This window comes from Tarenaya hassleriana, unplaced genomic scaffold (assembly GCF_000463585.1).
Source record: "Tarenaya hassleriana unplaced genomic scaffold, ASM46358v1 Cleome8, whole genome shotgun sequence".
NCBI lineage: Eukaryota > Viridiplantae > Streptophyta > Magnoliopsida > Brassicales > Cleomaceae > Tarenaya > Tarenaya hassleriana.
In genome coordinates this window covers 1395467-1422054 of record NW_010970490.1, presented here as the reverse complement: position 1 = coordinate 1422054, position 26588 = coordinate 1395467, and the positions used below count along the sequence as shown (strand labels likewise).

At 41.6% G+C, this 26588-nt stretch overlaps 8 protein-coding genes across 19 annotated transcripts in view; all 8 read left to right on the top strand.

The window, feature by feature from the left end:
- Positions 1-117: 117 nt before the first annotated feature.
- Positions 118-1911, top strand: LOC104802311 (leucine-rich repeat receptor-like protein kinase PEPR1). Its single transcript, XM_010525850.1, has one exon. It carries the CDS (start codon positions 466-468, stop codon positions 1717-1719), a length of 1254 nt encoding a protein of 417 aa, XP_010524152.1. The 5' UTR covers positions 118-465; the 3' UTR covers positions 1720-1911.
- Positions 1912-2574: 663 nt separating this feature from the next.
- On the top strand, positions 2575-5167 carry LOC104802312 (protein FAR1-RELATED SEQUENCE 6-like). Its single transcript, XM_010525851.1, has 3 exons — positions 2575-3132; positions 3698-4257; positions 4536-5167. Coding segments are annotated over exons 1-3 (744 nt in total). The 5' UTR covers positions 2575-3131; the 3' UTR covers positions 4719-5167.
- A 300-nt stretch (positions 5168-5467) lies between these two features.
- Positions 5468-9018, top strand: LOC104802309. 8 transcript variants are annotated; one of them, XR_770014.1, is made up of 10 exons: positions 5468-5557; positions 6038-6217; positions 6420-6519; positions 6628-6728; positions 7140-8025; positions 8112-8156; positions 8272-8375; positions 8456-8507; positions 8753-8848; positions 8926-9007. XR_770014.1 is itself a non-coding variant. In XM_010525844.2 (9 exons), the coding sequence occupies exons 2-9, from the start codon at positions 6083-6085 to the stop codon at positions 8779-8781; spliced, it is 1452 nt and encodes a 483-aa protein (XP_010524146.1). In that variant the 5' UTR covers positions 5468-5557; positions 6038-6082; the 3' UTR covers positions 8782-9018. The 8 variants fall into 8 exon arrangements, 3 of the variants coding, with proteins under 3 accessions (XP_010524146.1, XP_010524148.1, XP_010524145.1); XR_770016.1 differs by lacking the exon at positions 8456-8507; XM_010525844.2 differs by having other exon boundaries at positions 8753-9018.
- A 13-nt stretch (positions 9019-9031) lies between these two features.
- Positions 9032-13810, top strand: LOC104802310 (serine/threonine-protein kinase-like protein ACR4). 3 transcript variants are annotated; one of them, XM_010525847.1, is made up of 4 exons: positions 9032-9120; positions 9734-10054; positions 10165-10612; positions 11011-13810. In XM_010525847.1, exons 3-4 carry the CDS (start codon positions 10590-10592, stop codon positions 13688-13690), a joined length of 2703 nt encoding a protein of 900 aa, XP_010524149.1. In that variant the 5' UTR covers positions 9032-9120; positions 9734-10054; positions 10165-10589; the 3' UTR covers positions 13691-13810. The 3 variants fall into 3 exon arrangements, with proteins under 3 accessions (XP_010524149.1, XP_010524151.1, XP_010524150.1); XM_010525849.1 differs by having other exon boundaries at positions 10165-10855; XM_010525848.1 differs by having other exon boundaries at positions 10154-10612.
- A 143-nt stretch (positions 13811-13953) lies between these two features.
- LOC104802307 (tetrapyrrole-binding protein, chloroplastic-like) lies at positions 13954-15439 on the top strand. 2 transcript variants are annotated; one of them, XM_019201187.1, is made up of 2 exons: positions 13954-14483; positions 14864-15439. In XM_019201187.1, exons 1-2 carry the CDS (start codon positions 14133-14135, stop codon positions 15290-15292), a joined length of 780 nt encoding a protein of 259 aa, XP_019056732.1. In that variant the 5' UTR covers positions 13954-14132; the 3' UTR covers positions 15293-15439. The 2 variants fall into 2 exon arrangements, with proteins under 2 accessions (XP_019056732.1, XP_010524143.1); XM_010525841.2 differs by having other exon boundaries at positions 13954-14751; positions 15132-15439.
- Positions 15440-16229: 790 nt separating this feature from the next.
- Positions 16230-19494, top strand: LOC104802306 (inositol transporter 1). Its single transcript, XM_010525839.2, has 5 exons — positions 16230-16726; positions 17053-17123; positions 17210-17545; positions 18145-18438; positions 18596-19494. The coding sequence occupies exons 1-5, from the start codon at positions 16585-16587 to the stop codon at positions 19259-19261; spliced, it is 1509 nt and encodes a 502-aa protein (XP_010524141.1). The 5' UTR covers positions 16230-16584; the 3' UTR covers positions 19262-19494.
- A 3414-nt stretch (positions 19495-22908) lies between these two features.
- LOC104802305 lies at positions 22909-23948 on the top strand. Its single transcript, XM_010525838.1, has 2 exons — positions 22909-23430; positions 23570-23948. Exons 1-2 carry the CDS (start codon positions 22959-22961, stop codon positions 23647-23649), a joined length of 552 nt encoding a protein of 183 aa, XP_010524140.1. The 5' UTR covers positions 22909-22958; the 3' UTR covers positions 23650-23948.
- A 503-nt stretch (positions 23949-24451) lies between these two features.
- LOC104802303 (U11/U12 small nuclear ribonucleoprotein 35 kDa protein) overlaps positions 24452-26588 on the top strand; it is a 3305-nt gene continuing 1168 nt past the window's right edge. The window contains exons 1-8 of one of the 2 annotated variants that reach the window (XM_010525836.2): positions 24452-24610; positions 24782-24958; positions 25049-25146; positions 25312-25363; positions 25671-25741; positions 26101-26191; positions 26274-26349; positions 26550-26588. In XM_010525836.2, coding sequence (XP_010524138.1) covers positions 24811-24958; positions 25049-25146; positions 25312-25363; positions 25671-25741; positions 26101-26191; positions 26274-26349; positions 26550-26588 — 575 coding nt within the window. In that variant the 5' untranslated portion in view covers positions 24452-24610; positions 24782-24810. The remainder of the gene's footprint in view (positions 24611-24781; positions 24959-25048; positions 25147-25311; positions 25364-25670; positions 25742-26100; positions 26192-26273; positions 26350-26549) is intronic. The other variant, XM_010525835.2, reaches the window with a different exon arrangement.

Genomic DNA, 26588 nt, shown 5'->3' with positions numbered 1-26588 from the left:
AGAGCAGGTTCTAAGTTCCTCGTTGGAGCCACACATCTCTAACTTCTTCATATGTATAATGATATACATACATACATACATATATATATATTCACGCGACCAACATGACGGTGACATGTCACAAATCTCTTTATATTTAATAAACATGCGATATGCGCATAGATGGATGCCCAAAGAAACCAGTATAACCACAATACACAGATACAGAAAGCGATTCATTTCTCTTTACACCAACATGAAAATCCTGATATTACCTTCATCATTTCACCAACCTGAATTGAACCAAACTCTCAACAGATTATTGCCCGAATCATTACCGTACTCGAACATGTAGAAGAAGATTAGGCTCAACACGACAAAGCCCTCTTTGCAAGAAGACCTGCATTATAAGGAAGTGTCCACTGAGCAAACCCTTCGACTCTTCTCATCAGTCGTCACACAAACACAAAAAAAATAAGACCAACAATGGCATCATCACCATCCTTATCGTCATCCTTTTTCTATGTTCATGTTGCTCTGTCTCTGCTTCTTCTCCCTTTTGTCCCTTCACCAATTCTCTCAGCGACTTTCCAATCCGATATTAACGTCCTCGAATCCATTGTACGGAGCATTGATCCGAGCTCGATCTCTCCACCCTCATACCTGAGTACGTGGAACTTCTCGGAAGATCCTTGTGAAGGTACAGGAACGTTCCTGGGGGTTATGTGTTCTTTCCCGCTGGATAATACCACCAGTCGTGTTACAGAGATCGAGCTTGACGATGGCGGCTATGATGGTTTCCTGTCTGCTTCCATTGGTAACCTTACAGAACTCACTGTCCTTAGCCTGAACGGGAACAGGTTCCGTGGCCCAATACCAGAATCCGTCTTCTCCTTGAGGAAACTCGTCCGGCTTTCTCTGTCAGAAAATTTCTTCACTGGTGAACTATCTGAGAGAATCACACATCTCATGGAGCTCAAAGAGATAGACCTGTCCAAGAACAGCCTTGCTGGTGCAATCCCTTTCAGGATTTCCTCGCTCAGAAGTTTAACTCGCCTCAGCCTTTCGGGCAACCATCTCTCCGGGACAATACCTGCATTGAACGGATTGTGGAAGCTACAAGTGTTAGAACTTGGTCACAACCATCTCTATGGAGCCCTGCCTAAGCTTCCGACGAGCCTGCAGGTTCTTTCCGTCAGCCAAAATGGCCTAGCCGGACGTATTTCCTCGTTACATCGGCTCAAGCGGCTGGTAACGTTGGATGTGAGCGATAACAGATTCTCGGGAACCATCGGGCATGAACTCCTCACGTTTCGTGAGATCACCCTCCTTAATGTGTCTTATAACATGTTCACATCTCTAGAAGTGATCAAATTTACGGGCAGAGAGTCACGGCTGCGGATACTTGATGCCGAAGAAAACCATTTACAGGGACGTCTGCCGGTTAACCTGGCCACTTATGAAAGTCTAAGGAACATCAATCTAAGGAACAATATGTTCTCAGGTGGAATTCCAAAGGTGTATGGGGAAAGGCTTGCGAATCCATGGAGAACCCTATACTTAGACAACAATTACCTGACAGGAGATCTTCCAGAGCAGTTCCTTAAGTTCTCGAGGTTGATGAAAGGAAGCCTTTCAAATAACTGTCTGGAATGCCCAAGGAATGTTACCGTCTGCCAAAGAGGACAAAAGCCAAAAATAAGATGCATCAATGCAAGGAAGATGGCCCTTCGCTATTAGAAAGCGATAATTACCAGAGTAAATTAAGCTTTATGTCCTTTGTTCCCCATCTGATCGATGGTTAGGCGAAATCATAAAAGTAGTAAACCAAAAGCGAGAGATGTATTAAGACGCCATTTTCTTCAGTATATTCATGTTGAACCAGCAATTGGTTTCATAAATACTAATGGAAAAAGACCCACTTAACACTAATGTTACCACTGTGTGAGAATGGAAACAGAACAACCTTCGATTTGTCCCTCACTTTATCGTCATTCACTTGGAAATAGTATCGAGGGATCGGATAAATTATGGCTTATCTCTTCATATCAAACCAGTTAACTAATCTAAGTAAAGGAGACTTTAGAAGCAAAGGCAAGGCTCGAACAATCAGAATCACTTACATTGCTCTGGACCGACATTTTCTCCCAGCAGGCCCTCGTTCCGCTTCCATAAAACACATTACCAAATGGACTAGGCTGACGATTCGCCTGACTTTCTAGTTATCTTTCTTAATAACATATGAACATTACTGGTTATTCATTAATGTTACTCAAAAAAGCAAAGCCTTGAAGTTCAAGAAAGAAGAGAATGCAAAAAAATAAAGCGGCAACTGTTCTCTCAAGACATGGGAGCCAGAAGAAGAAAACTCGAAACCCTAAAAACCGGACTAAAACTAGTGACTGTTAAGCGTACTCTGAACTTCAGCCTCCGTTGTGATGGCTCCACACGCATTCGCGAACCTTAGCACATCTCTCTCAGCTGTGCTTCGTTCTACAACTCAGAAAGATGAACGGATAAAATCTGAGCCAAAAACCCTAACCTGATTGCAAAATCTGAATCTGGATCAAAGCTTTGCTGTTGATGATTGTTTACCTCGAGAATGGATCGGTCATCTACAATCTTGCAGAGAAGGGCGCCAATGTACGAATCACCAGCGCCGGCGGTATCCACTGTGTTCGCACGGAAAGGATCAACAAATCCATGGAATTTCTGCAATTTCACTCACGAGAACAAAACATCATCCGACCAGTAGAATTGAACCTAAAGACGTGAATGCAAAAAATAGGCATTTTATGCGCTATCAAATAAATTAGTATGGTTTATGGCAATCTCGTAGTTTGGAGAAAACGAAAGGGGCTGATTTGTAAATTTACTTCCGGGTCGTGGCCCCGACCGTGAGGGTGAGAACGACGCTAATAGGGGGGAAGGGATATTATCGGAGGAGGTGAAGCGCACCAGAGGAACCAAAGAGGCGATAGCCCTAACGGTCCCATGCACGGTGGGTTGACTTTCTACCGATGTTGATCCAATCGTATCTGGCCACGTCATCCATTCCCTGAACCCGCGCACTCTCTCTCACCATCTTGACCTAATCGTTCGTCGTCCCCGGAGCTATATCTGCCGGCGGCGAATTCCCAGAATATTCCGATAGTAAGCTTAATTTTTTTTCGTGCCCAGTAGAATCAGAACCTTCTATTGATCATTTCCGGGTTTGGTTTCTGTCGGATTCAATCGAGTGTTTATTTGGTGATTCTGGATGATGAACGCCTCAAGTTGCAAATACGGATTTGGGATTTTGATTTCGGACTCATCGCTTAGCCCTGTTTGGTCACTGGGAAAGATTGAGAACAAGAAACTGGAAGCTGGAAACTCGTTGAACTCCCGATATTTCTGCGATCAGTGTCTTTAAAAATATGGACTGATATTTCTCAGCTTAGTTCAGTAAAACCGATTTGTATTTGTATGATCCTCCATTGTTTTCCCTTGAATGATTGTAAGAACATGGTGTAGTGAATCGTATAATCTATGGTAGGGTTGATGAATTTGAGGATTAATAAAACCCTTTTAATGGAATGTCACCATGCACACAGAACTGCTTGTTTTCTCTTCTTGGAATTATTGAGAGAGGCTGCTAGGTACTACCTGTTAATTTAGTGTTCTCCTCTTTGAAATGCAATGGAAATCATAAATAGAACCCTCTTTTTGTTTGTTTCAGTGGATTACAGGATTGAAAATGATGTTGCAGCTGGGATGATGGGAAATCCAGATGGACTAGAGGATAACACCAGCGAGAGCCAGAATGAAACGGGTCAGAATTCCAGTCAAGCAATGCTCGAGCAGGATGAAGATCATAAGATAGATCCAGATTCTGTCGAGGGGGATATCCCTGTGGGAGTTCCAACCATGCCAGAGGTACCAGCCGATGAGCCCTATGTTGGGCAGGAGTTTGATTCCGAAGCAGCTGCACATTCGTTTTACAATGCATATGCCTCACATGTAGGATTCGTCATCCGTGTAAGTAAACTCTCGCGGTCGAGGCATGATGGATCTGCCATCGGTAGACAACTTGTCTGTAACAAAGAGGGTTACAGGTTGCCAAGCAAACGTGACAAGATTATCAGGCAAAGGGCAGAGACAAGGGTTGGTTGCAGGGCTATGATTTTGGTGAGAAGAGAAGATTCCGGGAAATGGGTTATTACAAAGTTCATCAAGGAACATACTCATCCTTTGATGCCTGGAAGGGTTCGAAGGGGTTGCATTTACGATCAATACCCGGTAAGTCCTTGCTCATTCATCAGACTTTGGATACCTTGTCAATTATTTACTTTCAGGATTTAGACGTAAAGGTGATAACTTTGCATCTTCTGGCTGAACTAATGAAAATTAGCTTTTCACCCATTTATTTTTACAAACAAGGTAATAAATCCAGATAAGTTTTAGAACTCGCAGGCAAACATAAGGATCAGTTGCTGTAATGGAATCTCTATGCCCATGGGCACGTTTTATCTGTTGCGAAAGTTTGAATGCTAACCATTGTTTTCCTCTCGACACAGAACGAGCACGACAAAATCCAGGAGCTAACATTGCAGCTAGCAGCAGAGAAAAAGAGAGCTGCGACTTACAAAAGGCATATAGAGATGCTCTTCGAGCAAATTGAACAGCAAAACGTGAGCCTCTCAAAGAGAATCCAACACATAGTAGACAGTGTGAGGGAGATAGAGCAGAAAGACATATAGACAGAGACTTTGGTCTCAAATCCTCCCCCGTTTCATTCTTCTGCAACAGCTAATATAGGAGTTATATGTCTTCTTGGTTTTTTTCCCTGATGTTCTTGCACCTAGCAGAGATCAGTTTTGCTCTGTTCTTCCTTCTTTTCCCTTTGGTTATATCACAGGTAAGTTTTCAAAGCTGAGTTTGCAAGTGTCTTGAGAGTTCTTGTTTTGATGTTTCTGCCATTGTTTTTGTTCAGAAGAAAATAAAATCAGGGTTTTGATTTGTAGGAGAAGCACTTAGGTATGGTTGTTTTTTTGTATGTACAGTCCTTTCATCCTGTAAGTTAATTCAAAGCTCCATTAAGATCCTCTGCTTCTGAGCTGTTGTACAATTTCATTTTCATTGAATTCCGTTCTTTGTTGTATAAATATCGATTCTATCACAGCTTAATGTAATGTTTCAAGGATTTTTAGTCCAAAGTATAAAGTTCATTTATTACTTCTTTATCTAATTTTACAAAAGAAATTTACTTAATGCAAATTTAAATGAAAAATCCAGCTCACACTTGTTAAAACGGAAATACTCATAGTCATTAAAAAAAAATACTAAAAATCCATAGGAACTAGTAATTATAAACTTAAATGGGCTCAACGCGGCCCAAGGGAAGCCCATATATTATCCCTTAATTGCAGAAATACCATTTGCTCTGTTTCTCTCTACTCTGATTCGGGGACAAGTTCTCAGGAAGTCGTTTGTTTTGTCTGCTTGGTCTCCCCCCTGCTCGCGGATTTCGAAAGCGAGCTACTTTTCCCTGGAAATTTCCCTCTTTCTTGGCAGAATTCCCGGAAAAGTCTTCGATCAGGTAAAAAATCACCGAAATTTTTCATGGAATTCGCCGAACATTTCATTTGCTTGTTAACTTTTGCTATGGTCTCGATATAATGGTTTAAGCTTGTCCGTTTCCTGTTCAGTTTCCTCTGGGAAATGCGGCTGAAGGAATTAAACTGAAATATGATGTTTCCATGTTCTTTTCTTGGGTTTTGATGCTTTATGTGGCTCCTTTGATTCGATGATGCATTTGGTGAAGTGGCTTGGATTAAAGATTCAGAATGTCTCTTCCCTTCGTTTCTTCTCTATTCATAAACTATATGTTTAGCTTATGATTGGTAATGGCTTCTCTGCTTTGGAATTTACCAGTTTGAGAAGTATGGATTGTCAATGTTCTCACTTCTCGGTCCTCTGAAACTTTGGTTTTCCATTTCTGTCATGTCTTTTTTCGCTGCAGCCCAGTTTTAAGTCTCGGTTCACTATGTTCCTTAGTTGAATGATATTCCTTGGCCAGTTTCTTGAACTGGTCACTTCCTTTGAAATGATGTAGTGGTGGGAGATGGTCAGGAAAGATGATCTGGATTTCTTCTGTAGTTTTTCGCGGAAAGAGCTTCAAAGTTTATGCAAGAAATATGACTTGCCGGATAATAGGTCAAGTATGGGTATGGCTGAATCATTGGCTTCTTATTTTGAGGTATACCTTTGCCTATTCGATTTTTCTAACTTCTAAAATTAGCTGAGCAGAGATGGATTTGTTGCATCTTACCTTGTAGAGATGGAGAATAATATGGAACCATTAAGATGCTTTTTTCTGTCTTGTTTGTCATCTGCTCCATCGCCAACCGGTTTTCTTTTCCTGGCAACTAATCCCATTCTGTCGTGTCTAAACATTTCAGAGAAACAGTTTGAGCTCAGGTGCCTTTGGAGTGGGTGATCAATGCCATTCAGCTACTGCATCAGGAGCACCCGCAAGTGGAACTAGAGATGTGAAAAAAGGTTGGGTTAATCTTAATCATCTGTTGGCTAAATATTTCTCCGTTTTTAGGTTCAATCTTGCTAGCTTGAGTTGAGCCCTTCATGAAGATTGGTGGTGTAATTCTGCAGACTATGGTGGTAGTAAATTGGACATTATTAGAGAGGATCGTTCTCAAACTACAACGGCTGGAGAAACAGGCTTTACCCTTGGGGATAACACACATTACCAGGTCTGATTCGCCTTATTGTCAATGTCTTTCTGCATGAATATGATTTTGGGTTACAACTGCGTGTGGATCGCATGTATGTGCAATGCTTCTAGGATAAGCATTTCATGTAGCTTTATTAGGGGCTTCCTCCTTCCTTCTCCTATTCTAGGAAATGAGAGTACAGTATATGGATGAGACAGATGTAGTTCCCTCTTTGTTTGTTTCATCAAAGAAAAAATCTGTAACATGTGGTCTTTCACTCTTTGGAGCATGCTAAAAGTTACAATGTAGAATAAGGTGCATAGTCTCTATTGAAGGAACATATCATGGTTTCGTTCTTTATGCCAGTTCTTTTGCATCTTCTGCATCCTCCCCACTTTCTTTCAAGTTCTTCCACTCTTCTTATTTCCAAATCTCGTCATGGAAATGCAGGACGTACATGGGGCTTCGACTGAATCTGCATGTGCTACCCAATTTACTAGGAGTTTGAATGAAAAGGGCCCAATAAAAAATTCCAGGAAGGATTTTCTTCGGGGAACAGACTGTTGGTTAGAAAACCAAACAAGAGAGGTAAATGCTGGTGAACATCCTCGAGAAACTCCTTCAACAGGATGCTCTACATCTACATATTCCAGTCCATCTTCATTTGAATTCCATGTCAGTTCAGAAAAGGGTATTAACCTTTCAGTTGATCTAAATTTCAACCCATCAGACTGGATCAATAGTATGAGAAATGAGGTCTGTGTATGTAATAGCATGCTTCCCAAGGAATCTCGGAGGTCTGATCAGGGCACCAGTTACCTTACAAAGAGCAAGGAACAGAAGAGTCTGCCCCCATTGAATGCAAATTCTGGGCAAGGCGAAGATGGTCATGCAGTGAAAGAAGCTTCAATAAGCCCGCTAATGAAAGACAATAGACAAACACCATCCGATCATCGGTCTACTGGTGAAGAATCATTAACGTCATCTGCGATCATAGAACCATGCAGCAGAAAAACAGATGGCTTGGACAAGTATAAGAAAGACGAAGGGCATAAGTTGTTCATAGCTGAGCCTTCAGCACCTGGCTTGATATTCTCTTGTGCTGAATCGTGTAGTAAGAGTTGTTGTGTAGTTTCGCTTGATCCGAACTGCGTTAATTCTCCTGGAAAAAAGATGGCAAGTGATTTTGGTACACAAGAAAATCTGACTGGTGACCTCCCCACTCAAAAAGTTGGAAACCCAATTACTGAAACTCCTATACGTCCAGGAGGAGGTGGTTCTGACATGTCATCGTTGGAAGCCAAGCCCTACAAGCTGAACCCATCATGTTCACTTTGTAAGATCAGTAGATCCCCAGATTTTCCTGAATCAAAGCTCATCAAAGATACAGAGTCAACAGGTTACTCCAAATTAATCTTTCAGTGCAATGCAGGCAAGAACTATTTGGCATCAAATGTGGTGGAGCAGGTGGGTTTTATTCTTTCTTGTCAATTTGCTATCCACAGAGAACTCCCATATTGGTTGGTTTAATACCAAAGAATACCACAGTTGCATCATCTTTGGCATTTTTTTCCCTTCACAGGAAAAGAGCGAAGCGATAAGTGGGCAGGAGCTGTCAGAGTTAGTTGTTTGAATAATGTAGCATCCCATATACGGAATTTTATTTTTGCGGTGATAGAAGAATGGGTACTTACTTCCTTCCAGATTTTCTCCCCAGTCAATCTTTTGGTAAAAATCTGATTAGAAGTAGTAAACCTGGTATATAGATGTCAAGAAATAATCCTTATGGCAAGGAGATTCATGCTGCTCCTTTTGGAGGTATGCTACGCTATTGGCTTTCTTTATATCACATGGATCCTATAGCCGTTGAATGAAAAAGGAACTCATATGGATTTTGCTCCAAAAATCTTTTCATTCACTTGTGCCCTTTTTTTACCTTTGATACTATACGTTCTAGTGTCACATGTCGGTTTTTCTGATTGAAGAACATTGAATTTGCTTGATTCGAGGATTCGTTTATGGTCTATGAAATTAATTTATTCTTGTTTTCCACTTGGGGTTAGGTCATCAATTTCACTCGGACCACTTATGAAGCATTATATTGACTACCAACGAATCTTACTTTGGCAATGCCAGAAGTCTGTGTTGTGAATATGGAGGTTTTTGGTTTTCTTCCCCTTTTCATTTTGAGACCCCACATGGAAAATCTCTGTCTTTTTTGTATAATCATCTGCAGATCACGTCCGGTCTTGTCACCTTAATCTGGCATCGCCCTTGTTTCTGAACATGTCTGAAACACAAAAAGCCATGGAGAGTATTCTTGATGAGGAGATTTTCGTGCTTGGTTGAAAGTAGCTGGCAACACCTTTGCTGCCATGTATTTCAATGGAGGCAATGTACCATATAAAAGAATGAAGCAAAACCAAATCAGGTACTTGAAAGTTGAAACATTTGAAGGCTATCTTGTTTATGCTTTGTAACGAAGGTTAGCTGCTTTGGTCTGCATTGTATTTTAGTCTCTAGAAATAGAATGACGATATAAGCTTGATGTTGATAGTTCAATTGCAAAGCAAACTTGCCTCATTCAAACTCGTGACATATGTCTGTAAGCAGATCCTCTGTTGTATTATTCAAGACTGGTTTAGAGGCATGGAATCGTATGTCTTGTTTTACCATTGTTTTGTAAGGTTTATCTGTGTCCACTAGATCTATGTCTCGCAAACTAACATATCTATTGAGTGAATTCGTCATGATATTATATATAATCTATCATCAATATGGATACAGATTGTTTAATCAGATCATCTGCCACCCCTTGAAACAAATGAGAGGAGAATCGAGAATTCTGGTAGCATGTGTGCAGCAGCACGTGCACTGATCCATCACATGTTCTTGTTTTTTTCTTCATTAAGAACGCTTGTACTCTGTTTCCTTCACCGTTCCATTAGTAACGCTTGTATCTGATATTTGCTATTGCTTGCATTTGTCTAAATATCTGAAATATAACTCATTCTTTTGTGAGTTTTATGCGGCCATTTTTATAGGAAGTACATAAGGATGTCGTAGGAGGAGAAAGATTGGAGAAGGCTCTGTTGTGTCTGGTAGTTGCTACCTTATTGTCCGACGAAGAAACTCCGGCCCTTAGGGATTTGCAGGACGACAGGACATTGTCCATGAAAACTCGGAGGAAGAAGACAAAACAGAGGATGTTTTTTTGTCAGAGAACAGGAGACAGAGTTGACAAACTTCTAACTGCATGTGCATGCATGGGAAAAACCACAACGGTATTATATATATATAACTCTGGGAGATGGTGGTTGGGTCTTCTTCTACGTCTTCCTCGTGGATAGCAAGCAAACACAATGGTTATTAAAATAACCCGACTCTGGATTAAATTATAGTATGCTTCAGAAGGGTTTTTGAAAAGGGCATTATATATTTATATATGTCTCATGATTCGTCAGTTACGATGCAGAAGGACATTGTCGTCAACTTCGGGAGTGATGAACACAAAACTTGGCATGAATTGGGGAAATTTTGGAATGAAGCAGAGGAGAGAGAGAGATAGAAGGAAAGAACAAAAACAAAAAGGAAAGGAGAGGCATTTACTCCTCATTTAATGGCTTCCAACTACATTTTCCATTACTGAGAAGCGCAGCAGTTTTGCCCTCATTTAATGCTCTCAGTACCACTCAACATTGAGATAAACTCTCTCTCCCTCTCTCCCTCTCTCTCTCTCTCTCTCTCTCTTTTCCACTGATCCTGCTTTCGTCACCCCATTTATCTTTACTCTTTTCTGAGTTTAGGTTTCTCCGGAAACCCATTTCAACAAATCTCAATGCTCCTTTCGGTGGAATACAGTTGCAGAGACGACGGTTTGGGGGGATCTTTAACCATGTAATGCTGTTTCTGAAATTTCAAGGGTAAGAAGTGTTATTTTCATAGCAGAAGAAGATAGAAAGATGTCTGCTTGACATGGTTGTCTGAGATTCAACATCAAGAAAACATGAATTTCCTTTCCAATTGTTGAAACAAAAAAAAAACCTTCGGGGCCGTTATCGGCATGGTTCCTCTGTTTAGCCGGAGACAGTTCAGTTCACAAAGCTTGAGGCTTTGCTGTCAGAATTAGCGAATATGGAAGCAGCCTTTTAATGCAGATGATGCAGGTCGATACATGCAGTTTCTCCTTTTAAGAAAGCTCTTAGCTTTGTGCCTTTCTGAACTTGCACATACGAGCAGAGGAACAGCATTGGTTTTAACCAAGTGCGCAGTATCATATCCCCTTTTGAATCGAATTTGACGGGGTTTGGTTGTTTTCCAGGATGGGAATTTCAGGTCTCAAAGCAAGAAGTTTTCCCATCTGGATCTTGAAGATCAGCGAGTGGAAATGGAGTTTCCTTGCAAGATTCATGCTTTTCATGAATCTGTGGTGGCAAGCTTCTGGTCTTGGCTCAATGTCTTCTATTGCCATCTCATACGGAGAGAGCGGTCCAGTTTTCTGCGGTCTGAAATCGGATGGGTCTCATCTCGTGGTTTGCTACGGATCCAACTCTGCAATTCTGTACGGAACTCCCACTCATCTAGAATTCATTGGTTTGACAGGTGGTGATGGGTTTATGTGTGGGCTTTTGATGAGATCCAACCAGCCATATTGCTGGGGAAACAGTGGCTACATTCACATAGGAGTTCCTCATCCGATGATCGGAGAGGCTAAATACTCGGAAATCAGTGCTGGCGATTACCATCTCTGCGGTTTGAGGAAGCGGAGAAAGAAGGAAAACTCCATTGTTGATTGCTGGGGTTACAACATGACCAGGAACTTCGCTTTGGACCGACAGATCCTATCTCTGTCAGCTGGTTCCGAGTTCAACTGTGGCTTGTCCTCCAAGGACAAGTCCGTTTACTGCTGGGGCGACGAAACTAGCAGCCAAGTGATCAGTTTGATCCCGAAACGAGCAAGGTTTCAGAAGATTGCAGCTGGAGGATACCATGTCTGTGGCATCCTCGAAGGGTTAAACTCTAGAGTGCTCTGTTGGGGAAGGAGCTTAGATTTCCAAGAGGATATCTCGGTGACCTCAACGGGAGATCGGACCCTCGATTTACTTCCAAAGGATCCGTTACTGACGGTTGTCGGGGGAAGGTTTCATGCTTGTGGAATCAGAAGCTATGATCATAGTGTGGTCTGTTGGGGTTATGTAGTTAGCCCGAGCACCCCAGCTCCAACTGGTGTCATGTTCTATGAACTTGCAGCGGGTAATTACTTCACTTGCGGAGTTGTTTCGGGGAATTCCACGTTACCCGTTTGTTGGGGGCTCGGGTTCCCGAGAACTCTCCCTCTAGCCATCTCTCCGGGTCTATGCACACTCATCCCCTGCCCACCAGGTACCTATGAACTGGTTAACCATGACAGAACACCTTGCAGGCTACCCGGCTCGCATATCTGCTTGCCCTGCAGGACCAGTTGCCCTCCTCAGATGTACCCGAAGAGTGAATGCTCTCGGAGTTCTGACATGGTCTGTGGTTATAACTGTTCGAGTTGCTCCTCACCCGAATGCTCCTCGAACTGTTCTATCTCTACGGCCGGGAAGGCAGGAGGAGGAGAAGGACTGTTTTGGTCTGTTCAGTTACCTATCATAGTTGCGGAGATCGGGTTTGCTCTGTTCGTGATAACCCTTGCCTCGTTATCAGCTGTTATATACGTAAGGTTCAGATTGCGACATTGTACATGCTCGGGAAAGAATGCAAAGTCTGGGAAAGATCAAGCCTGCGGGAGAATCCGACAGGATCTGGACGTACTTAGGATCAGGAGGGCCCATGTGTTCACTTACAAAGAGCTCGAGAAGGCAGCAGAGGGCTTCAAGGAAGAATCCATGGTGGGAAAAGGGAGCTTCTCCTGCGTGTACAAGGGGACACTGAGGGATGGAACCACAGTCGCGGTTAAAAAGGCCATAACTTCATCTGATAAACAGAAGAACTCGAAAGAGTTTAGGACAGAGCTTGATCTTCTCTCGAGACTGAACCATGCCCATTTACTCAACCTTCTTGGCTACTGCGAAGAAGGTGGGGAAAGGCTCCTGGTTTACGAGTTTATGGCTCATGGCTCACTGCACAACCATCTCCATGGAAAGGACAAGGCCTTGAAGGAGCAGCTAGATTGGGTCAAGCGAGTTACGATAGCTGTCCAAGCCGCCCGAGGCATCGAGTACTTGCACGGTTACGCCTGCCCACCCGTTATTCACCGAGATATTAAATCATCGAACATTCTCATAGATGAAGAACATAATGCCCGAGTTGCAGATTTCGGTCTCTCCCTTCTAGGCCCTGCGGACAGCAGCTCCCCTCTCGCAGAACTTCCTGCAGGCACTCTCGGCTACCTCGATCCAGAATACTACAGACTCCATTACCTCACGACCAAATCCGACGTCTACAGCTTCGGAGTCTTACTTCTGGAGATCCTGAGCGGTAGAAAAGCCATTGACATGCAGTACGAGGAAGGGAACATAGTGGAATGGGCGGTTCCTCTGATCAAAGCAGGAGACATATCTGCGATCCTGGACCCGGCCCTGAAACCGCCGTCCGACACGGAAGCACTGAAGAGAATAGCGAGGGTGGCATGCAAATGCGTGAGGATGAGAGGGAGGGAGAGGCCATCAATGGAGAAAGTGACGACTGCCCTCGAACGAGCACTGGTGGAGCTGATGGGGAGTCCGTGCTATGAGCAGCCGATACTGCCGACGGAGGTGGTGCTTGGGAGCAGCAGAATGCAGAAGAGGTCATGGAGACTAGGGTTGGAAGGGGAGGAACAGCAGAGGACGGAGTTCAGAGGAGGGTCGTGGATTACGTTTCCGAGCGTGACGTCGTCTCAGAGAAGGAAGTCGTCGGCTTCTGAAGGGGACGTCGTCGTTGAGGAAGGGAGGAACCCTGAAGGGCTTAGAAGGTTGGAGGAAGAGATAGCTCCTGCTTCGCCGCAGCAGAGCTTGTTCTTGCACCATAACTTCTGAAAAACAATGTTTAACATGACATCATCATCATCATCATCATTATATGTACTGACGGAAAAAGTGTTGAAGTAATGAATGTAAAGAGAAGACTCTGCGAGGAAACCATGGTTGAAGGTTTAACTGCTTGTTATCATTTTCTTCACACATATGATGATGATGATGATGATGATGATGATGATGATGATGATGATGATAATGGAGCATAGAAACCCAATAGAGGCCCAATCAGGCAAGATTCCGGGGCAAATCCGTAAATTTAACACAATTCGAGCTGACGTGGCGAAATGTGGGTGACAAAATCATGGTCCGTTACATGAGAGAGAATCAAATCCAAGCCTTATCTGACCAATCAAAGTCGTCCCCGCCACTTACTCGCCCCTTATTTCTCTCTCTCTTTAACTCTGCAACTTAACTCACTTGACTCTCTCTATCTCGCACATAAATGGCGACCGCAAACTCTCTCCGCCACCGTCAATCTCATCACCACCACCACGACTGCGATCACCACCGTCGTTGTCTCCATAGCCATTCAATCTCCAGACCCACTTCCCTTTCCTTCAGACAACCCACCTCCTCCTCATCCTCCGCCGCCGCCGTATTCTCTCTCTCCTCCTCTGCCGCCTCGCCCGCCGCCTCCGCCCCCTCGGCCGCTGAACCCGAGATCACGTTTGACGTCCTGGAGAAAGACCTCTCCGACAAAAACTTCCGGCAAGCCGACGAGGAGACACGGCGGCTACTCATCCAGCTCGCCGGAGAATCCGCCGTGAAACGCGGGTATGTATTCTTCTCCGAGGTTCAGTTCATCTCCAAAGAAGACCTCAAAGCCATCGATGACCTTTGGACAGAACACAGTGAGGGTAGATTCGGGTACAGCGTGCAACGCAGAATCTGGAACAAAGTGAACAAAGACTTCACCAGGTTCTTCATTAAGGTGGGTTGGATGAAGAAGCTCGACACGGAAGTGGAACAGCACAATTACAGAGCGTTTCCTAACGAGTTCATGTGGGAACTCAATGGGGAAACGCCCGAAGGGCACTTGCCACTCACAAACGCGTTACGAGGAACGCAGCTGCCGACAAAACCTTCCGGCAAGCCGACGAGGAGACACGGCGGCTACTCATCCAGCTCGCCGGAGAATCCGCCGTGAAACGCGGGTATGTATTCTTCTCCGAGGTTCAGTTCATCTCCAAAGAAGACCTCAAAGCCATCGATGACCTTTGGACAGAACACAGTGAGGGTAGATTCGGGTACAGCGTGCAACGCAGAATCTGGAACAAAGTGAACAAAGACTTCACCAGGTTCTTCATTAAGGTGGGTTGGATGAAGAAGCTCGACACGGAAGTGGAACAGCACAATTACAGAGCGTTTCCTAACGAGTTCATGTGGGAACTCAATGGGGAAACGCCCGAAGGGCACTTGCCACTCACAAACGCGTTACGAGGAACGCAGCTGCTGAACTGCGTTTTGAGCCATCCTGCGTTTGCGGTTGCAGACGCTGATGAAGTTGGAGAAGGAGACGAAGCGAAGGTAGAAGACAACAGGAACGTTGCCAAGAAGCAGACAGTGAGCAAAAGGGTGTTCAAACCAGATTACAGTTTCTGATGTTTTTTTTTCTCTAAAAAAATTTGGGGAAATTGATTTGTGATAAATTGTACTATCTTGCCCTTTTATTCCATTCTCTTACCAGAGGATTCTATTGGGTTTATGGATAAGGTCACGGTTTTATATTTACAAGTATGGTTACAAACACTTGGAGACTATAATAGAATATATTTATTTTAGAAACTCTACTAGTTTCTTTCATCTACGTATATATTGCATACAACAAATTATCATCTTTTTCAGGAAAAACTATATAAAAAATTCGCCACCTTTTCGTTAAATTTGGAAAAAAAAATTACAAAAAATATATTTTAATCATATAAATAATTATTTCATGAGTTGACAAAAACTTTTCGAAATGATAATTTCCGGATTTTTGTTTGTAGGATATGTATGTTTGGGTATTTTCTTTATATTAATATTTTATTAGTCGAAATTTAATTAATGTATTTTTCTCCAATTTTTAGAAACTGTGTATAAAATTGTTTTTGCCTTTCTCCTTTCTTTTTTATCGGGTGATTAACGAGTCTGACACGTGTCAACTTTCTAAATTCAACAGGGCAGTGTATTAGGCGAGTGTAACACACGCGCAATAGCTGAGAAAACAAGAGCCACATTTTCTCTTTCCACGTGTCATCTATACGATTCCGCGCGTGGCTGTCACTGAGAATGCGTGCATCAGAACTCTTCCTGTATTTTCTATATGAATGGTCACCAGAGCGAGTACAGACATACATATGGCAAAAGCGAGTGGGTTTTAGTTGTTCGAGTTAAGACAATCCTCATGGGGAGATGCACCGCCACGTCATCGATTCGATGATAAAGATTTGGGGAAAAACAGTACTAACAGACAAAACTAACCTGGCTTTACTTGTCTGTCACTCACCGCTTCGTAACCCTAAAACACTCTCTATCTCTTTGCCTCCCTTTACATCTCTCGTCTTTAAATGCTTTCTTTCTTCGCCGTCGTCTGCAGACGCCACATCCGAACCCGGCAAATCTCAGATCCTATGTTTTGATTTGAGTGTTCACGAGATTCTTGGAGAGAACTGGAGCCAAATCTGGAAATTTTTGCTATTTTTCCTTAACTTGCAAGATCAATTGTTTCCCAACTCCCAATTTTTTCAATCAATCTCAACTTAGACATCGAGGATTTAAGATTTTTTTTCCCTAATTCTCGCCAGTGTTTCTCCAATAGTTCTTTCTCAATCATTGGAGATTTTTTTTCCCTTCGAATTCGTCGTGGAATTGAGGGCAAAGGTCTAGTCAGACAAATCCAAACGACGGCGGAAATGACGATTCAATCGGTGCCTGGAAGTTCCGGTTACTTGGACTTGTTCCCAGAGAGAAGGATGTCGTACTTTGGGAATTCTTATGTTCTGGGTTTGACTGTGATTGCTGGGATTGGAGGCCTTCTCTTTGGCTATGACACAGGTCTCTCTCACAACCCTTTGTGTTCTCTTTCTGTTTCCATATGTTTCACTTTGGACGAAATTGTAGGAAAAAAACTGAATTTAGTTGTTCCCAGGCATTAGATTTGATGTCTCCACTGACCCATTTGTGGATATTTTGTAATCTTGATGGAAAGTGGACTTCTTTGAATCCATGGTTCTTGCCTCGCTGAATTATCACAATATGAAATTGGGTTGGTGGGGTTGCAGCATTTGTTTGTGATTTGCTTCAATCTCATATGAATTCGTTGTGCCCTGTTATGCTTCTTTCTAAATTTGGCCGAACCCTTTGTGAATGTTCTTGTGCAGGTGTGATTTCTGGTGCCCTTTTGTACATAAAGGATGAGTTTGAGGTCGTTAACCAAAGTAGTTTCCTACAGGTATGCTGCTTTTGTCTCCTGCGATCAGAGCTGTTAGTACACTGTAATTATCCACGACCAGATGTTCAAACCCTTTGATCTGTCAGGAAACGATTGTTAGTATGGCTTTGGTCGGTGCCATGATCGGGGCTGCATCAGGGGGTTGGATCAATGACGCTTATGGTCGGAAAAAGGCCACGCTCCTTGCTGATATCGTCTTCGCGGCCGGAGCAGTCGTGATGGCAGCTGCTCCAGATCCGTATGTCCTAATACTAGGTCGTCTCCTGGTCGGGTTAGGAGTGGGTGTTGCCTCTGTCACAGCACCTGTTTATATAGCTGAAGCATCCCCTTCCGAAGTGAGGGGTGGACTTGTCAGCACAAACGTGTTGATGATCACTGGTGGACAGTTTCTTTCCTACCTCGTAAATCTTGCTTTCACTCAGGTTAGGCATATCCTTCCCTCCCTTACTGTAATCTAGTGTTTGGTTTCAGATCTTTGATGACATTCCATGAACATTCTTGAGATCGAGTAGCAATTTTTTAGAGCCTTGTCTCTGTCTGAACTCTGAATACCTTCATGGGCATGCATCGATCTTTTTGTGAATAATCTTTACAACTCTTGTCATAATGGCTGCATTACTGGAATCTTATCATTAAAAAGTTGCAGTCTTGTGATACACATTGTATCACTGTGATGATGATCTTGATTTTGGTATATCTGATTGCACCCACCACTCAAGTTTACTTTGCTGCAGTTCCTCATGTCCCCCCAGCTATGCCAGCTTATCTGTCCGTTCATCATTTCGAGAAAATAAAATCTATCCCGAGCTCGGGCGAAGGTCACTCTTTGGTGTTCCTTTACATCTAATGCCACCTTTTTCAACTAGAAAGGATTGATTTTTCCCGAATTTCGGAAGAGAACACGTAGCACTGAAGTTGATCACTTGAAAACTTACGGAAATGGTGAAAAGTATATACATCTTTCTTATGTCGAAGCTAAGGGTTTGTTTTTCAGCTTCTGAAACGATATTTTGTTTTGCAGGTTCCGGGAACGTGGAGGTGGATGCTTGGAGTTTCAGGGGTTCCGGCTGTAATCCAATTCTGTCTGACGCTTTGCATGCCCGAGTCCCCTCGTTGGCTCTTCATGAAGGATCGTAAATCGGAAGCCATCCAAACCCTAGCCAGAATTTATGACATTGCTCGGCTAGAAGATGAGATTGATCATCTTTCTGCATCTATAGAGGAAGAACAGCTCAAAAAGAATACCGTTAGTTACTTGGACGTTTTCAGGAAAAAGGAAATCAGGCTCGCATTTCTTGCCGGAGCAGGACTTCAGGTATTGAATCATGGCCATATCCGCTGTATCAAGATCTTCGGTCCAAGCTCGGAATTGAGCTAGAAATCTTCATAAGCTATCAAACGTTTTCATTTTTAGGATTTACAATCAATCCGATGTTTTAGCTTGAAAGATGATTTCTTTTGTCGTTTTGCAGGCGTTTCAGCAATTCACCGGTATCAACACGGTGATGTACTACAGCCCCACGATAGTCCAAATGGCGGGTTTCCACTCAAACCAGCTCGCTCTATTCCTCTCTCTCATCGTTGCCGCCATGAACGCTGCAGGAACAGTGGTCGGAATCTACTTCATTGATCACTTTGGACGGAAAAAGCTAGCTCTCTCGAGTTTGGCCGGTGTGATCATTTCTCTCATCATCCTCGCAATCTCTTTCTTCCAACAATCGTCGGGCGGCGGAATCTACGGCTGGCTTGCGGTCATAGGCCTAGCTCTATACATTGCCTTCTTCGCGCCGGGAATGGGACCTGTCCCATGGACAGTGAACTCGGAGATATACCCGGAACAATACCGCGGCATATGCGGAGGCATGTCCGCAACGGTGAACTGGGTCAGCAACCTGATCGTTGCTCAAACGTTTCTGTCCATTGCAGAAACTGCAGGGACGGGAACAACGTTCTTGATTCTCGCAGGGATCGCGGTTCTAGCCGTGGTGTTCGTGGTCATGTTCGTTCCCGAGACACAGGGTCTTACGTTCGTGGAAGTGGAGCAGATATGGAGGGAGAGGGCGTGGGGAAGGAGCGGTAATGGCGGCGGGAGTAGTTTCAATCTGCAGAGGCTTCTGGAGCAAGGAGCTCGGTCGTAGGGTTTTCAGACAGGATTCTCCGTCAGGTTGTCTGGTTTTGTTGTTGTCGTTAGCTTCCATATACAGATATCTATATGGGTGTAATGTCGTTGTATCTGTTGAGAATTATCCATGGAGGTAGCCTTCCTTTTCGCCATTGTTGTTCGAACTACAGGAACATGCATGTTTCTCATGCGCCAAGTTATGTCTGTAAATAAAGTGCTCGTGCCCCACACTCAGGGCTTCAGATCCTTTGTCCATTATCTTTCCTTCAGATCCTTTTTGTTGTTGCATGATTGCATCACCGCCATGATATATATATAGAGAGAGAGAGAGAGAGGTTTCTCTCTCCATACATATATACATGTATAGTAATCATTTACATGATCAAAACGGTGCGTTTTGGGGAAGATGACGACAAGAGAACTCTCTGGATACAAAATTGGGGGGATTGAATCGACAAATGTGAATGCATGGAGCTCTGGCCTAGAGACAGAGACTGCACTATTCGACGATTCAATTCATAAGGGCCCACAAGTTTTTACATTATTGTTTTTGTATCATACTGCTATATATATTATATATACACACCTCACGTTGTCTTGTTCGTATTATTTTTTATTGTAATTTTCTGCATTATATTTTTTTATTACAATTTTTTAGGCCTAATGATTGATAGTATTGGATCGGTTTGTTATATCCTTCATCACTTTTTTTTTACACAAACATAAACCATAGTTTTTTTTTAAAGGATTAATATATAATTTGTTTCTTTCTTTTTATGTGTTTATATAACACGTTTGTATATGTAAACTCTTATGTTATTGTCATCCATACATAAATCTCAGTTTCGTAATTTTCACCCTTACCAATTATCATTATACGGTCTATATTTACACTAAACATTCTTATAAAAAAATTCTAATATAACTGTAATTCCTTTTATATCTATTTTACTGCCTCCACAAACTACGATATTTCAAATACAATATAAACTATTAACAATAACATTAACTTTTTTTCTGAAATATGAAAAATTTACATAACATTAATTAAAGATTATTCTTTCCGTTAACAAAAAAAAAATTATTCTTTCGAGATATAGGTGTGCGTGCTGCACAATTTCTTGTCAAACGTTTGGAAAAAGAAAGTTGGATATTTGTAATTAATGTATAAATATACGTGGCAATAAAATGAAAATATATGTCTATATGATGGTTATTGGACATATAAATGTGTACATGAGACATGAGACATATCACAAACATTTCATGTAGTTGTGTATATCATCATGCATGTCCATGCATAGTACGTTTCGGACAGCCATTTTCGCGTTTACCCTAAACGCTATCACTATTCGCAGTGTTAAACTGATGTATATTTAGTTTGGTATAACACCAATTATAACATTAATATTATTTATTTCGAAATTTAATTATCAACAACAATATGTAAATTATATTGCTGTTCACAATAACATATATATATATAGACCTTTCTTTTATTAATGAATGAATCAACAAATTAATGATTGTCATCAGGTGAGACCATATTATATATACATATGTACACTTTTCTTTGATTAATGAATTAATCAGCAAATTAATGGTAATTATCCACGTGGGACCCAGTGCACATGATTTGTGTGTGGACTGGTGTCGCTGTTTGGTTGAGTTCACCAAGAAGAGACACGTGGCCCCCATAGTTCCTATGAATCCTATCCTCTTATTCCACGTGGCACCTCTTCCTCCACATCTTCATGCTACATGCACATGTCGCCGGATCGCACATATGATATCGCCGCAGCATATCATATATATATATATACTGGGTAAAAACATATCATATATAAGCACATGTTTACTTACAAAATTATATCTTATATATAATAGTATAAAAACATGAATCAAAAGGATGATATTAAGCACATGTTTTCTGACAAAATTATATCTTTTATATAATATAAAGAAATGAGATCTTTTATGAATCGAATTACATATCATATCCCTCTAATGGAATAATATATAGAATAATTGTGTAAAAAGGACAGTATCATTGATAACTTAACCCACCGATTCCATAAACTAAAATAATTATAGAAAAAAAAAACATTAATTGAATTGTTTTACTTACATGTGGTATCTATCTATGTATCTATCATCATCATCATCATTATCGCCATCATCATAATCATGGTGATACATATGACACATGAAATGGGAGTAATGTGGATGGGCACATGAGTATGACAGGAAAGCTTGACGCATTCTTCGTATTTAGTTACGTGATTAAATCACTCTGCCTTGCACCATTACATAAAAAGTCGTGTTCATCATATAACCTTATAATTTCGTATTATTTTATTCCCTCGTTGGAAATTTCGAGAAGCAATTTTCTCTGCGATTGTTTTTAATTAATTTAAATATATAATTAGTTTATAAATTTGCAACCTTTATGATACTGTTAATTAACGTGATTCATAACAATATTGCAGCGATTAAAAATATTTTTATTATTATAAAAATAATGACAATGGAAAACCAAAATGTTAATCCTTGTATTAATATTTTAAAAATAATTAAGAGTCGTTGGTCGGAGAAAAGGCTGAGCTGGCGATCTCGAGACCAACGACTTCCTTTAGTGGCCAACAATAATAATTATAATTGAACGCCTCATTTACCCTTTTTTTATTTTTCTGATTATTACCTACCTATAATTTAATAATTTAACTTAATTAAATTCAAATAGATTGACAGCTCAAAGGAATACATTTGATGCGGCGGTCCAAAAGGTAGACATTAGGCATGGTGCGTATGTAATTATGCAATACATAATATACAATATATAATATCAACTTATAACTATATTGATTAAGTAAAAATATAAAAAAAATAGCATATATGAATTATACGGTTTCATGTATAGAAAATTCAAATGAATTCGTTTTGATTAAATTAATTAGTTTGACAGAATGTGACTAGAATCAGCTAATTGTTGCATTAATCTATTTAGTTAACTGTTGCAATTGTGGCTATTACATTGACCATTGCGTTTATATTTTGGTTGAATATAAGTTTGTCTTTTATTTTTATTTTATCCACTTATTTCCCATTTTTTATGGCTTTGAAATTTTGAAGTTGGTCCAATTTTTCCACAAACATTTTTTTTCGTAAACCATAAATAATATTTTCGGTTAACCAATGAATAATTTGCACATTAAAATCTTTATATCTCCGGCTATGGAATATTTTCATTGAATCCAATATTTCTGAATAATTTTGTTTATTTTTGCCACTCATTTGCAACAACAATATTCATACGGTTAATTGCGTATTTTACTATAATATTTTTCTTAATTGAATATGTACGTTATTTGTAATAAAAAAAAGGTTCAATTATTTGTGGTTAAAAAGTGACGAATAACGGCGAGAAAAGACTAAAAAATAATGTAAAAATAATCTACAATACACCAAAAGCGTGCTCTGGTGATGATTTAAAGGCACATGGTGGGCCCCGGTCTTTGGCCCATTTATGTATGCGTGATGATATCATTGTCATGATAATTTCAACATCATCCCCATAACCATACATACATCGTCCATTCACAATAAGAAAAAGACAAAATAATTGCCGGCTGTGCCAGCTTTATAAGGACCTTAGTCTTCCCCTTTCTCTGCACTTTTCTCCCACTTTCAGCGAATTCTTACGAGAGAGAACAATGGCGGATTCAGAGTATTTTTGTTCTTACGAAGCAGACGTGGATTCCGACTGCGAGAGCTCGAGCTCAGGGTGGTGCTGCGAAGCAGAGGAAGAGATCGACAATGGCGGAAACGGAGTGGGATTGGTGAGAGAGGAGAAGAGGAAGAAGAAGAAGAGCCAGGTCTTGTTGGAGGGTTACGTGGAGGCTGTGAATGTCGCCGGAGATCACGAGGATTTGAAGAGGACGAAGAGCTTGACGGATGACGATCTCGAGGAGCTCAAAGGTTGTGTGGATCTAGGGTTTGGATTCAGCTACGAAGAGATCCCCGAGCTCTGCAACACTTTACCGGCTCTCGAGCTTTGTTACTCGATGAGTCAGAAGTTTCTGGATCACGACCAGCACACGCCGTCGTCGACGTCGCCGGAGAAGAAGACCCCGGTGCCGGAATCCCACGTGAGCCCCATCGCTAACTGGAAGATCTCTAGCCCTGGTAAGCCAGTTTTTCAGAAATTCTTCAAATTCTATCTTGCAATTGGTTTCTGCCATTCGATTCAGACGCACAGATACATATAATCAAGATCTTTGAATTTCTTCTGACCGATTAGTATGGTGTATGTGTCTGAATACAGGGGATAACCCAGATGATGTAAAGGCGAGGCTAAAGTACTGGGCACAGGCTGTGGCATGCACCGTGAGATTATGCAGCTGATGGAGTCACTGAACAACACCCGAGGAATCCATGAAAGAGAACACCATGAACTCAGATCTCCATGAAAGGTCCTACCACCAGGGAATGTTTCTTGCAGGACTGAGGTCTCTTGCTCAACCTACCGACCTGCGTGAAACCATGCTGTAGACGGGTCGGCTGCAAAGACATGGGAATGGAAGATGTACCCAGAAGATGTCTTTGGGCAGATTTTGCTGATACCGAGTTTCTTGCGTTGTTCCTAGGTCTATGTATTGAGTAATTTCGATATAGAAATAACAAAACTTTATCTTTTGATGATACTTCACATGCATCTTGAACAGCTAAAACATTGAGTTCATGGTATATTGAATTCACAACTGATAAGGTGATTCAATCTTTGTGAGATCTTTAGACATGGTGTTTTCACATCTAACTAACCGGAAACATCCAATTTGAATAGTTCAACCGGTAAAATACGAACGTAAATCGTCTGTTGTTCGAGTTTCAAGATGGGAGTTCGAATCTCAACCGGTAAAATAAGAATAACAGACGATTTTCAAGATGGGAGTTCGAATCTCAACCGGTAAAATAAGAATGCAAATCGTCTATTCTATCCAAATTCGACCCTTAAATTAGAAGGAACGACGTACTTCCAACACGGTTTATTTTCGAATCCGATATTAGTTTAGACTTTGCCTAAAATATCTGAGTACCCAAACCGGTAAAATAGGAATACAAATCATTTGTTCTGATTGAGTTCGAGTCTCAAGTTGGAGAGAAAAACGTAATTTCAACTCCATAACTTCTTCCTAACACCATATTAGTCTGTTTGCCTAAAACATCCGATTACCCTAAAAAAAAACGATCGGAAGGTTTGGAAACTGTTGCATTCCAACGCCCAGAACAAATCTGACGGCCAACTTCCCGGTTCAGGCAGCCGCCAAAAGAAAGAGAGAGTTTCCGCACTGTTTGGTTCCTCCGTGTAATCTTTTTCTTATTTATTTTTATATATAGTAATTAAAATATATCCATGCGGGGGTTATCCGTTAATGGGATCTATTGGGCCTAGTATAGGGCCCAATTAGGCCTGTAGAAGAAGCAGGTTAACAAACGACACCGTTTTTATGTTGGATCAATCCTTTCTCTTCAACAGACGCCGGAGACGGAGGCGAGAGGAAAACGATGAGCGGTGGCGGGACCAACGTGGTAAACAAGGTGTTCTACGCAACTTCGTATCACCCGATTCAGGCTGGAAGCATCGACGGCACTGATGTTGTTCCCCACGACGACGCTGTTCGACGTGCTCTGCTCTGTTACAATGCCGGCCTCTGTATCTCTCTCTCTCTCTCTCTCTCTCTCCCCGTTCGAGTCGTGTTTGGATGGAATTGATTGACCTGGGTTTCTTCGTTTTCGTTTAAAGATGATCCTTTTGGTGACCCTAAGGCCGCCAGCGATCCTTACTGCACCCTCTTCGTGGGTCGCCTCTCTCACCTTACCACGGAGGACACTCTTCGAGAGGTATGCGATGGTGTTGAGTTGGGTTGTCGTGTTTGGTAGCTGAGAGAGCGAAGGAATTTGACTACAATCTTGGGCTTACTTTGTTTTTGCTTGGTTAATTTTCGTACTTCCGGATGCTTGATTGAACCAGTACTTATGTCGCTCATGGGTTGTTCTTCGCTTCAGGCTATGAGTAAGTATGGTCGGATAAAGAGCTTACGCCTGGTCAGGCACATTGGTAAGCTCTTCAATTTCATCTTCTAATGGTATAACTTTGAATTTCTTCTATCTTTATATAAAGTTAAAATCTTCTCTATGTTGGTTTGTTGCATATATGATGTATAATGGCAAGAGATATGTCTTAGAAGAGCTGTCGTTTTCAGAGTTGTCTCGAGTGTTTCTGTTGTGTACTTCCTCACTGTTTACCACCAATGGTTCCTTATGATTTATCCTTCTTTGTTTGTTTGTATGTTCATTAAGGTATTGCTTCATTGTTTTTTGGTTTTTCTTCTTTGTATTTCCTCCTTGACTCTTTTCTTTTTCAGTAACGGGTGCTTCACGGGGATATGCTTTTGTGGAGTATGAAACTGAGAGGGAGATGTGCCGGGCATATGAGGTGCTGTGCTTGTTTCACTCCTAATTTTGCATGTTATTATCATCATCAGTAGGATGCTAAATTTCATTTCTTTTACCAAAGATGTAAGATTTACATGATGTCAATTGTCGAAAGCAAATTGTCCACTCGCTCTGTCTTTGTCGATTTATCTTTAAATATGTCAGAAGCGTTTGTTATGCACGGGAGACTGGAGTCTGGATTCTGTGCCATAATATGTCCTGTAGAAACGATTTTTGTATAATGCATTTGTGGCATCTCTATGAATGGTGCTTTGGGAAAAAAGGGTGACTTGTCCATGGCAAAGATAGATTAGTGAGTCAATTTGTTTAGTGTAATGGAAAGATTCTGGTGTTTTACAGGGAGCTCATCATACTTTTATCGATGACCGTGAGATTATGGTCGATTTTAATAGGCAGCAATTGATGCCTGGCTGGATACCGAGAAGATTAGGTCTGTTATTCTTTTTCTCTAAGATAGATACCACTAGAGACTATTTCTGTAACCCTTATATATATGTTTTTGGTCGGGGCAGGAGGTGGGCTTGGTGGTCGGAAAGAATCTGGACAGCTTCGTTTTGGGGGACGAGAGAGACCATTCCGTGCTCCATTGTACGTTCTGAATTTCCACATAATGGATGATGGTCATTGTTCTTACATTGCTTTCCCATCTAGTGGTGTACAAGTAAAATAAACCCAAGCCACTGATACCATACATGTCTATGAGCCTTTTGGTGATACATAATGAGTCATATGCTTCTAATTGTAAAAGATGGAAGTAACTCTTTTTCTGTTATCTTCATAAATAACAGGCGGCCGATCCCTCATGAAGATTTGAAAAGGCTCGGCAT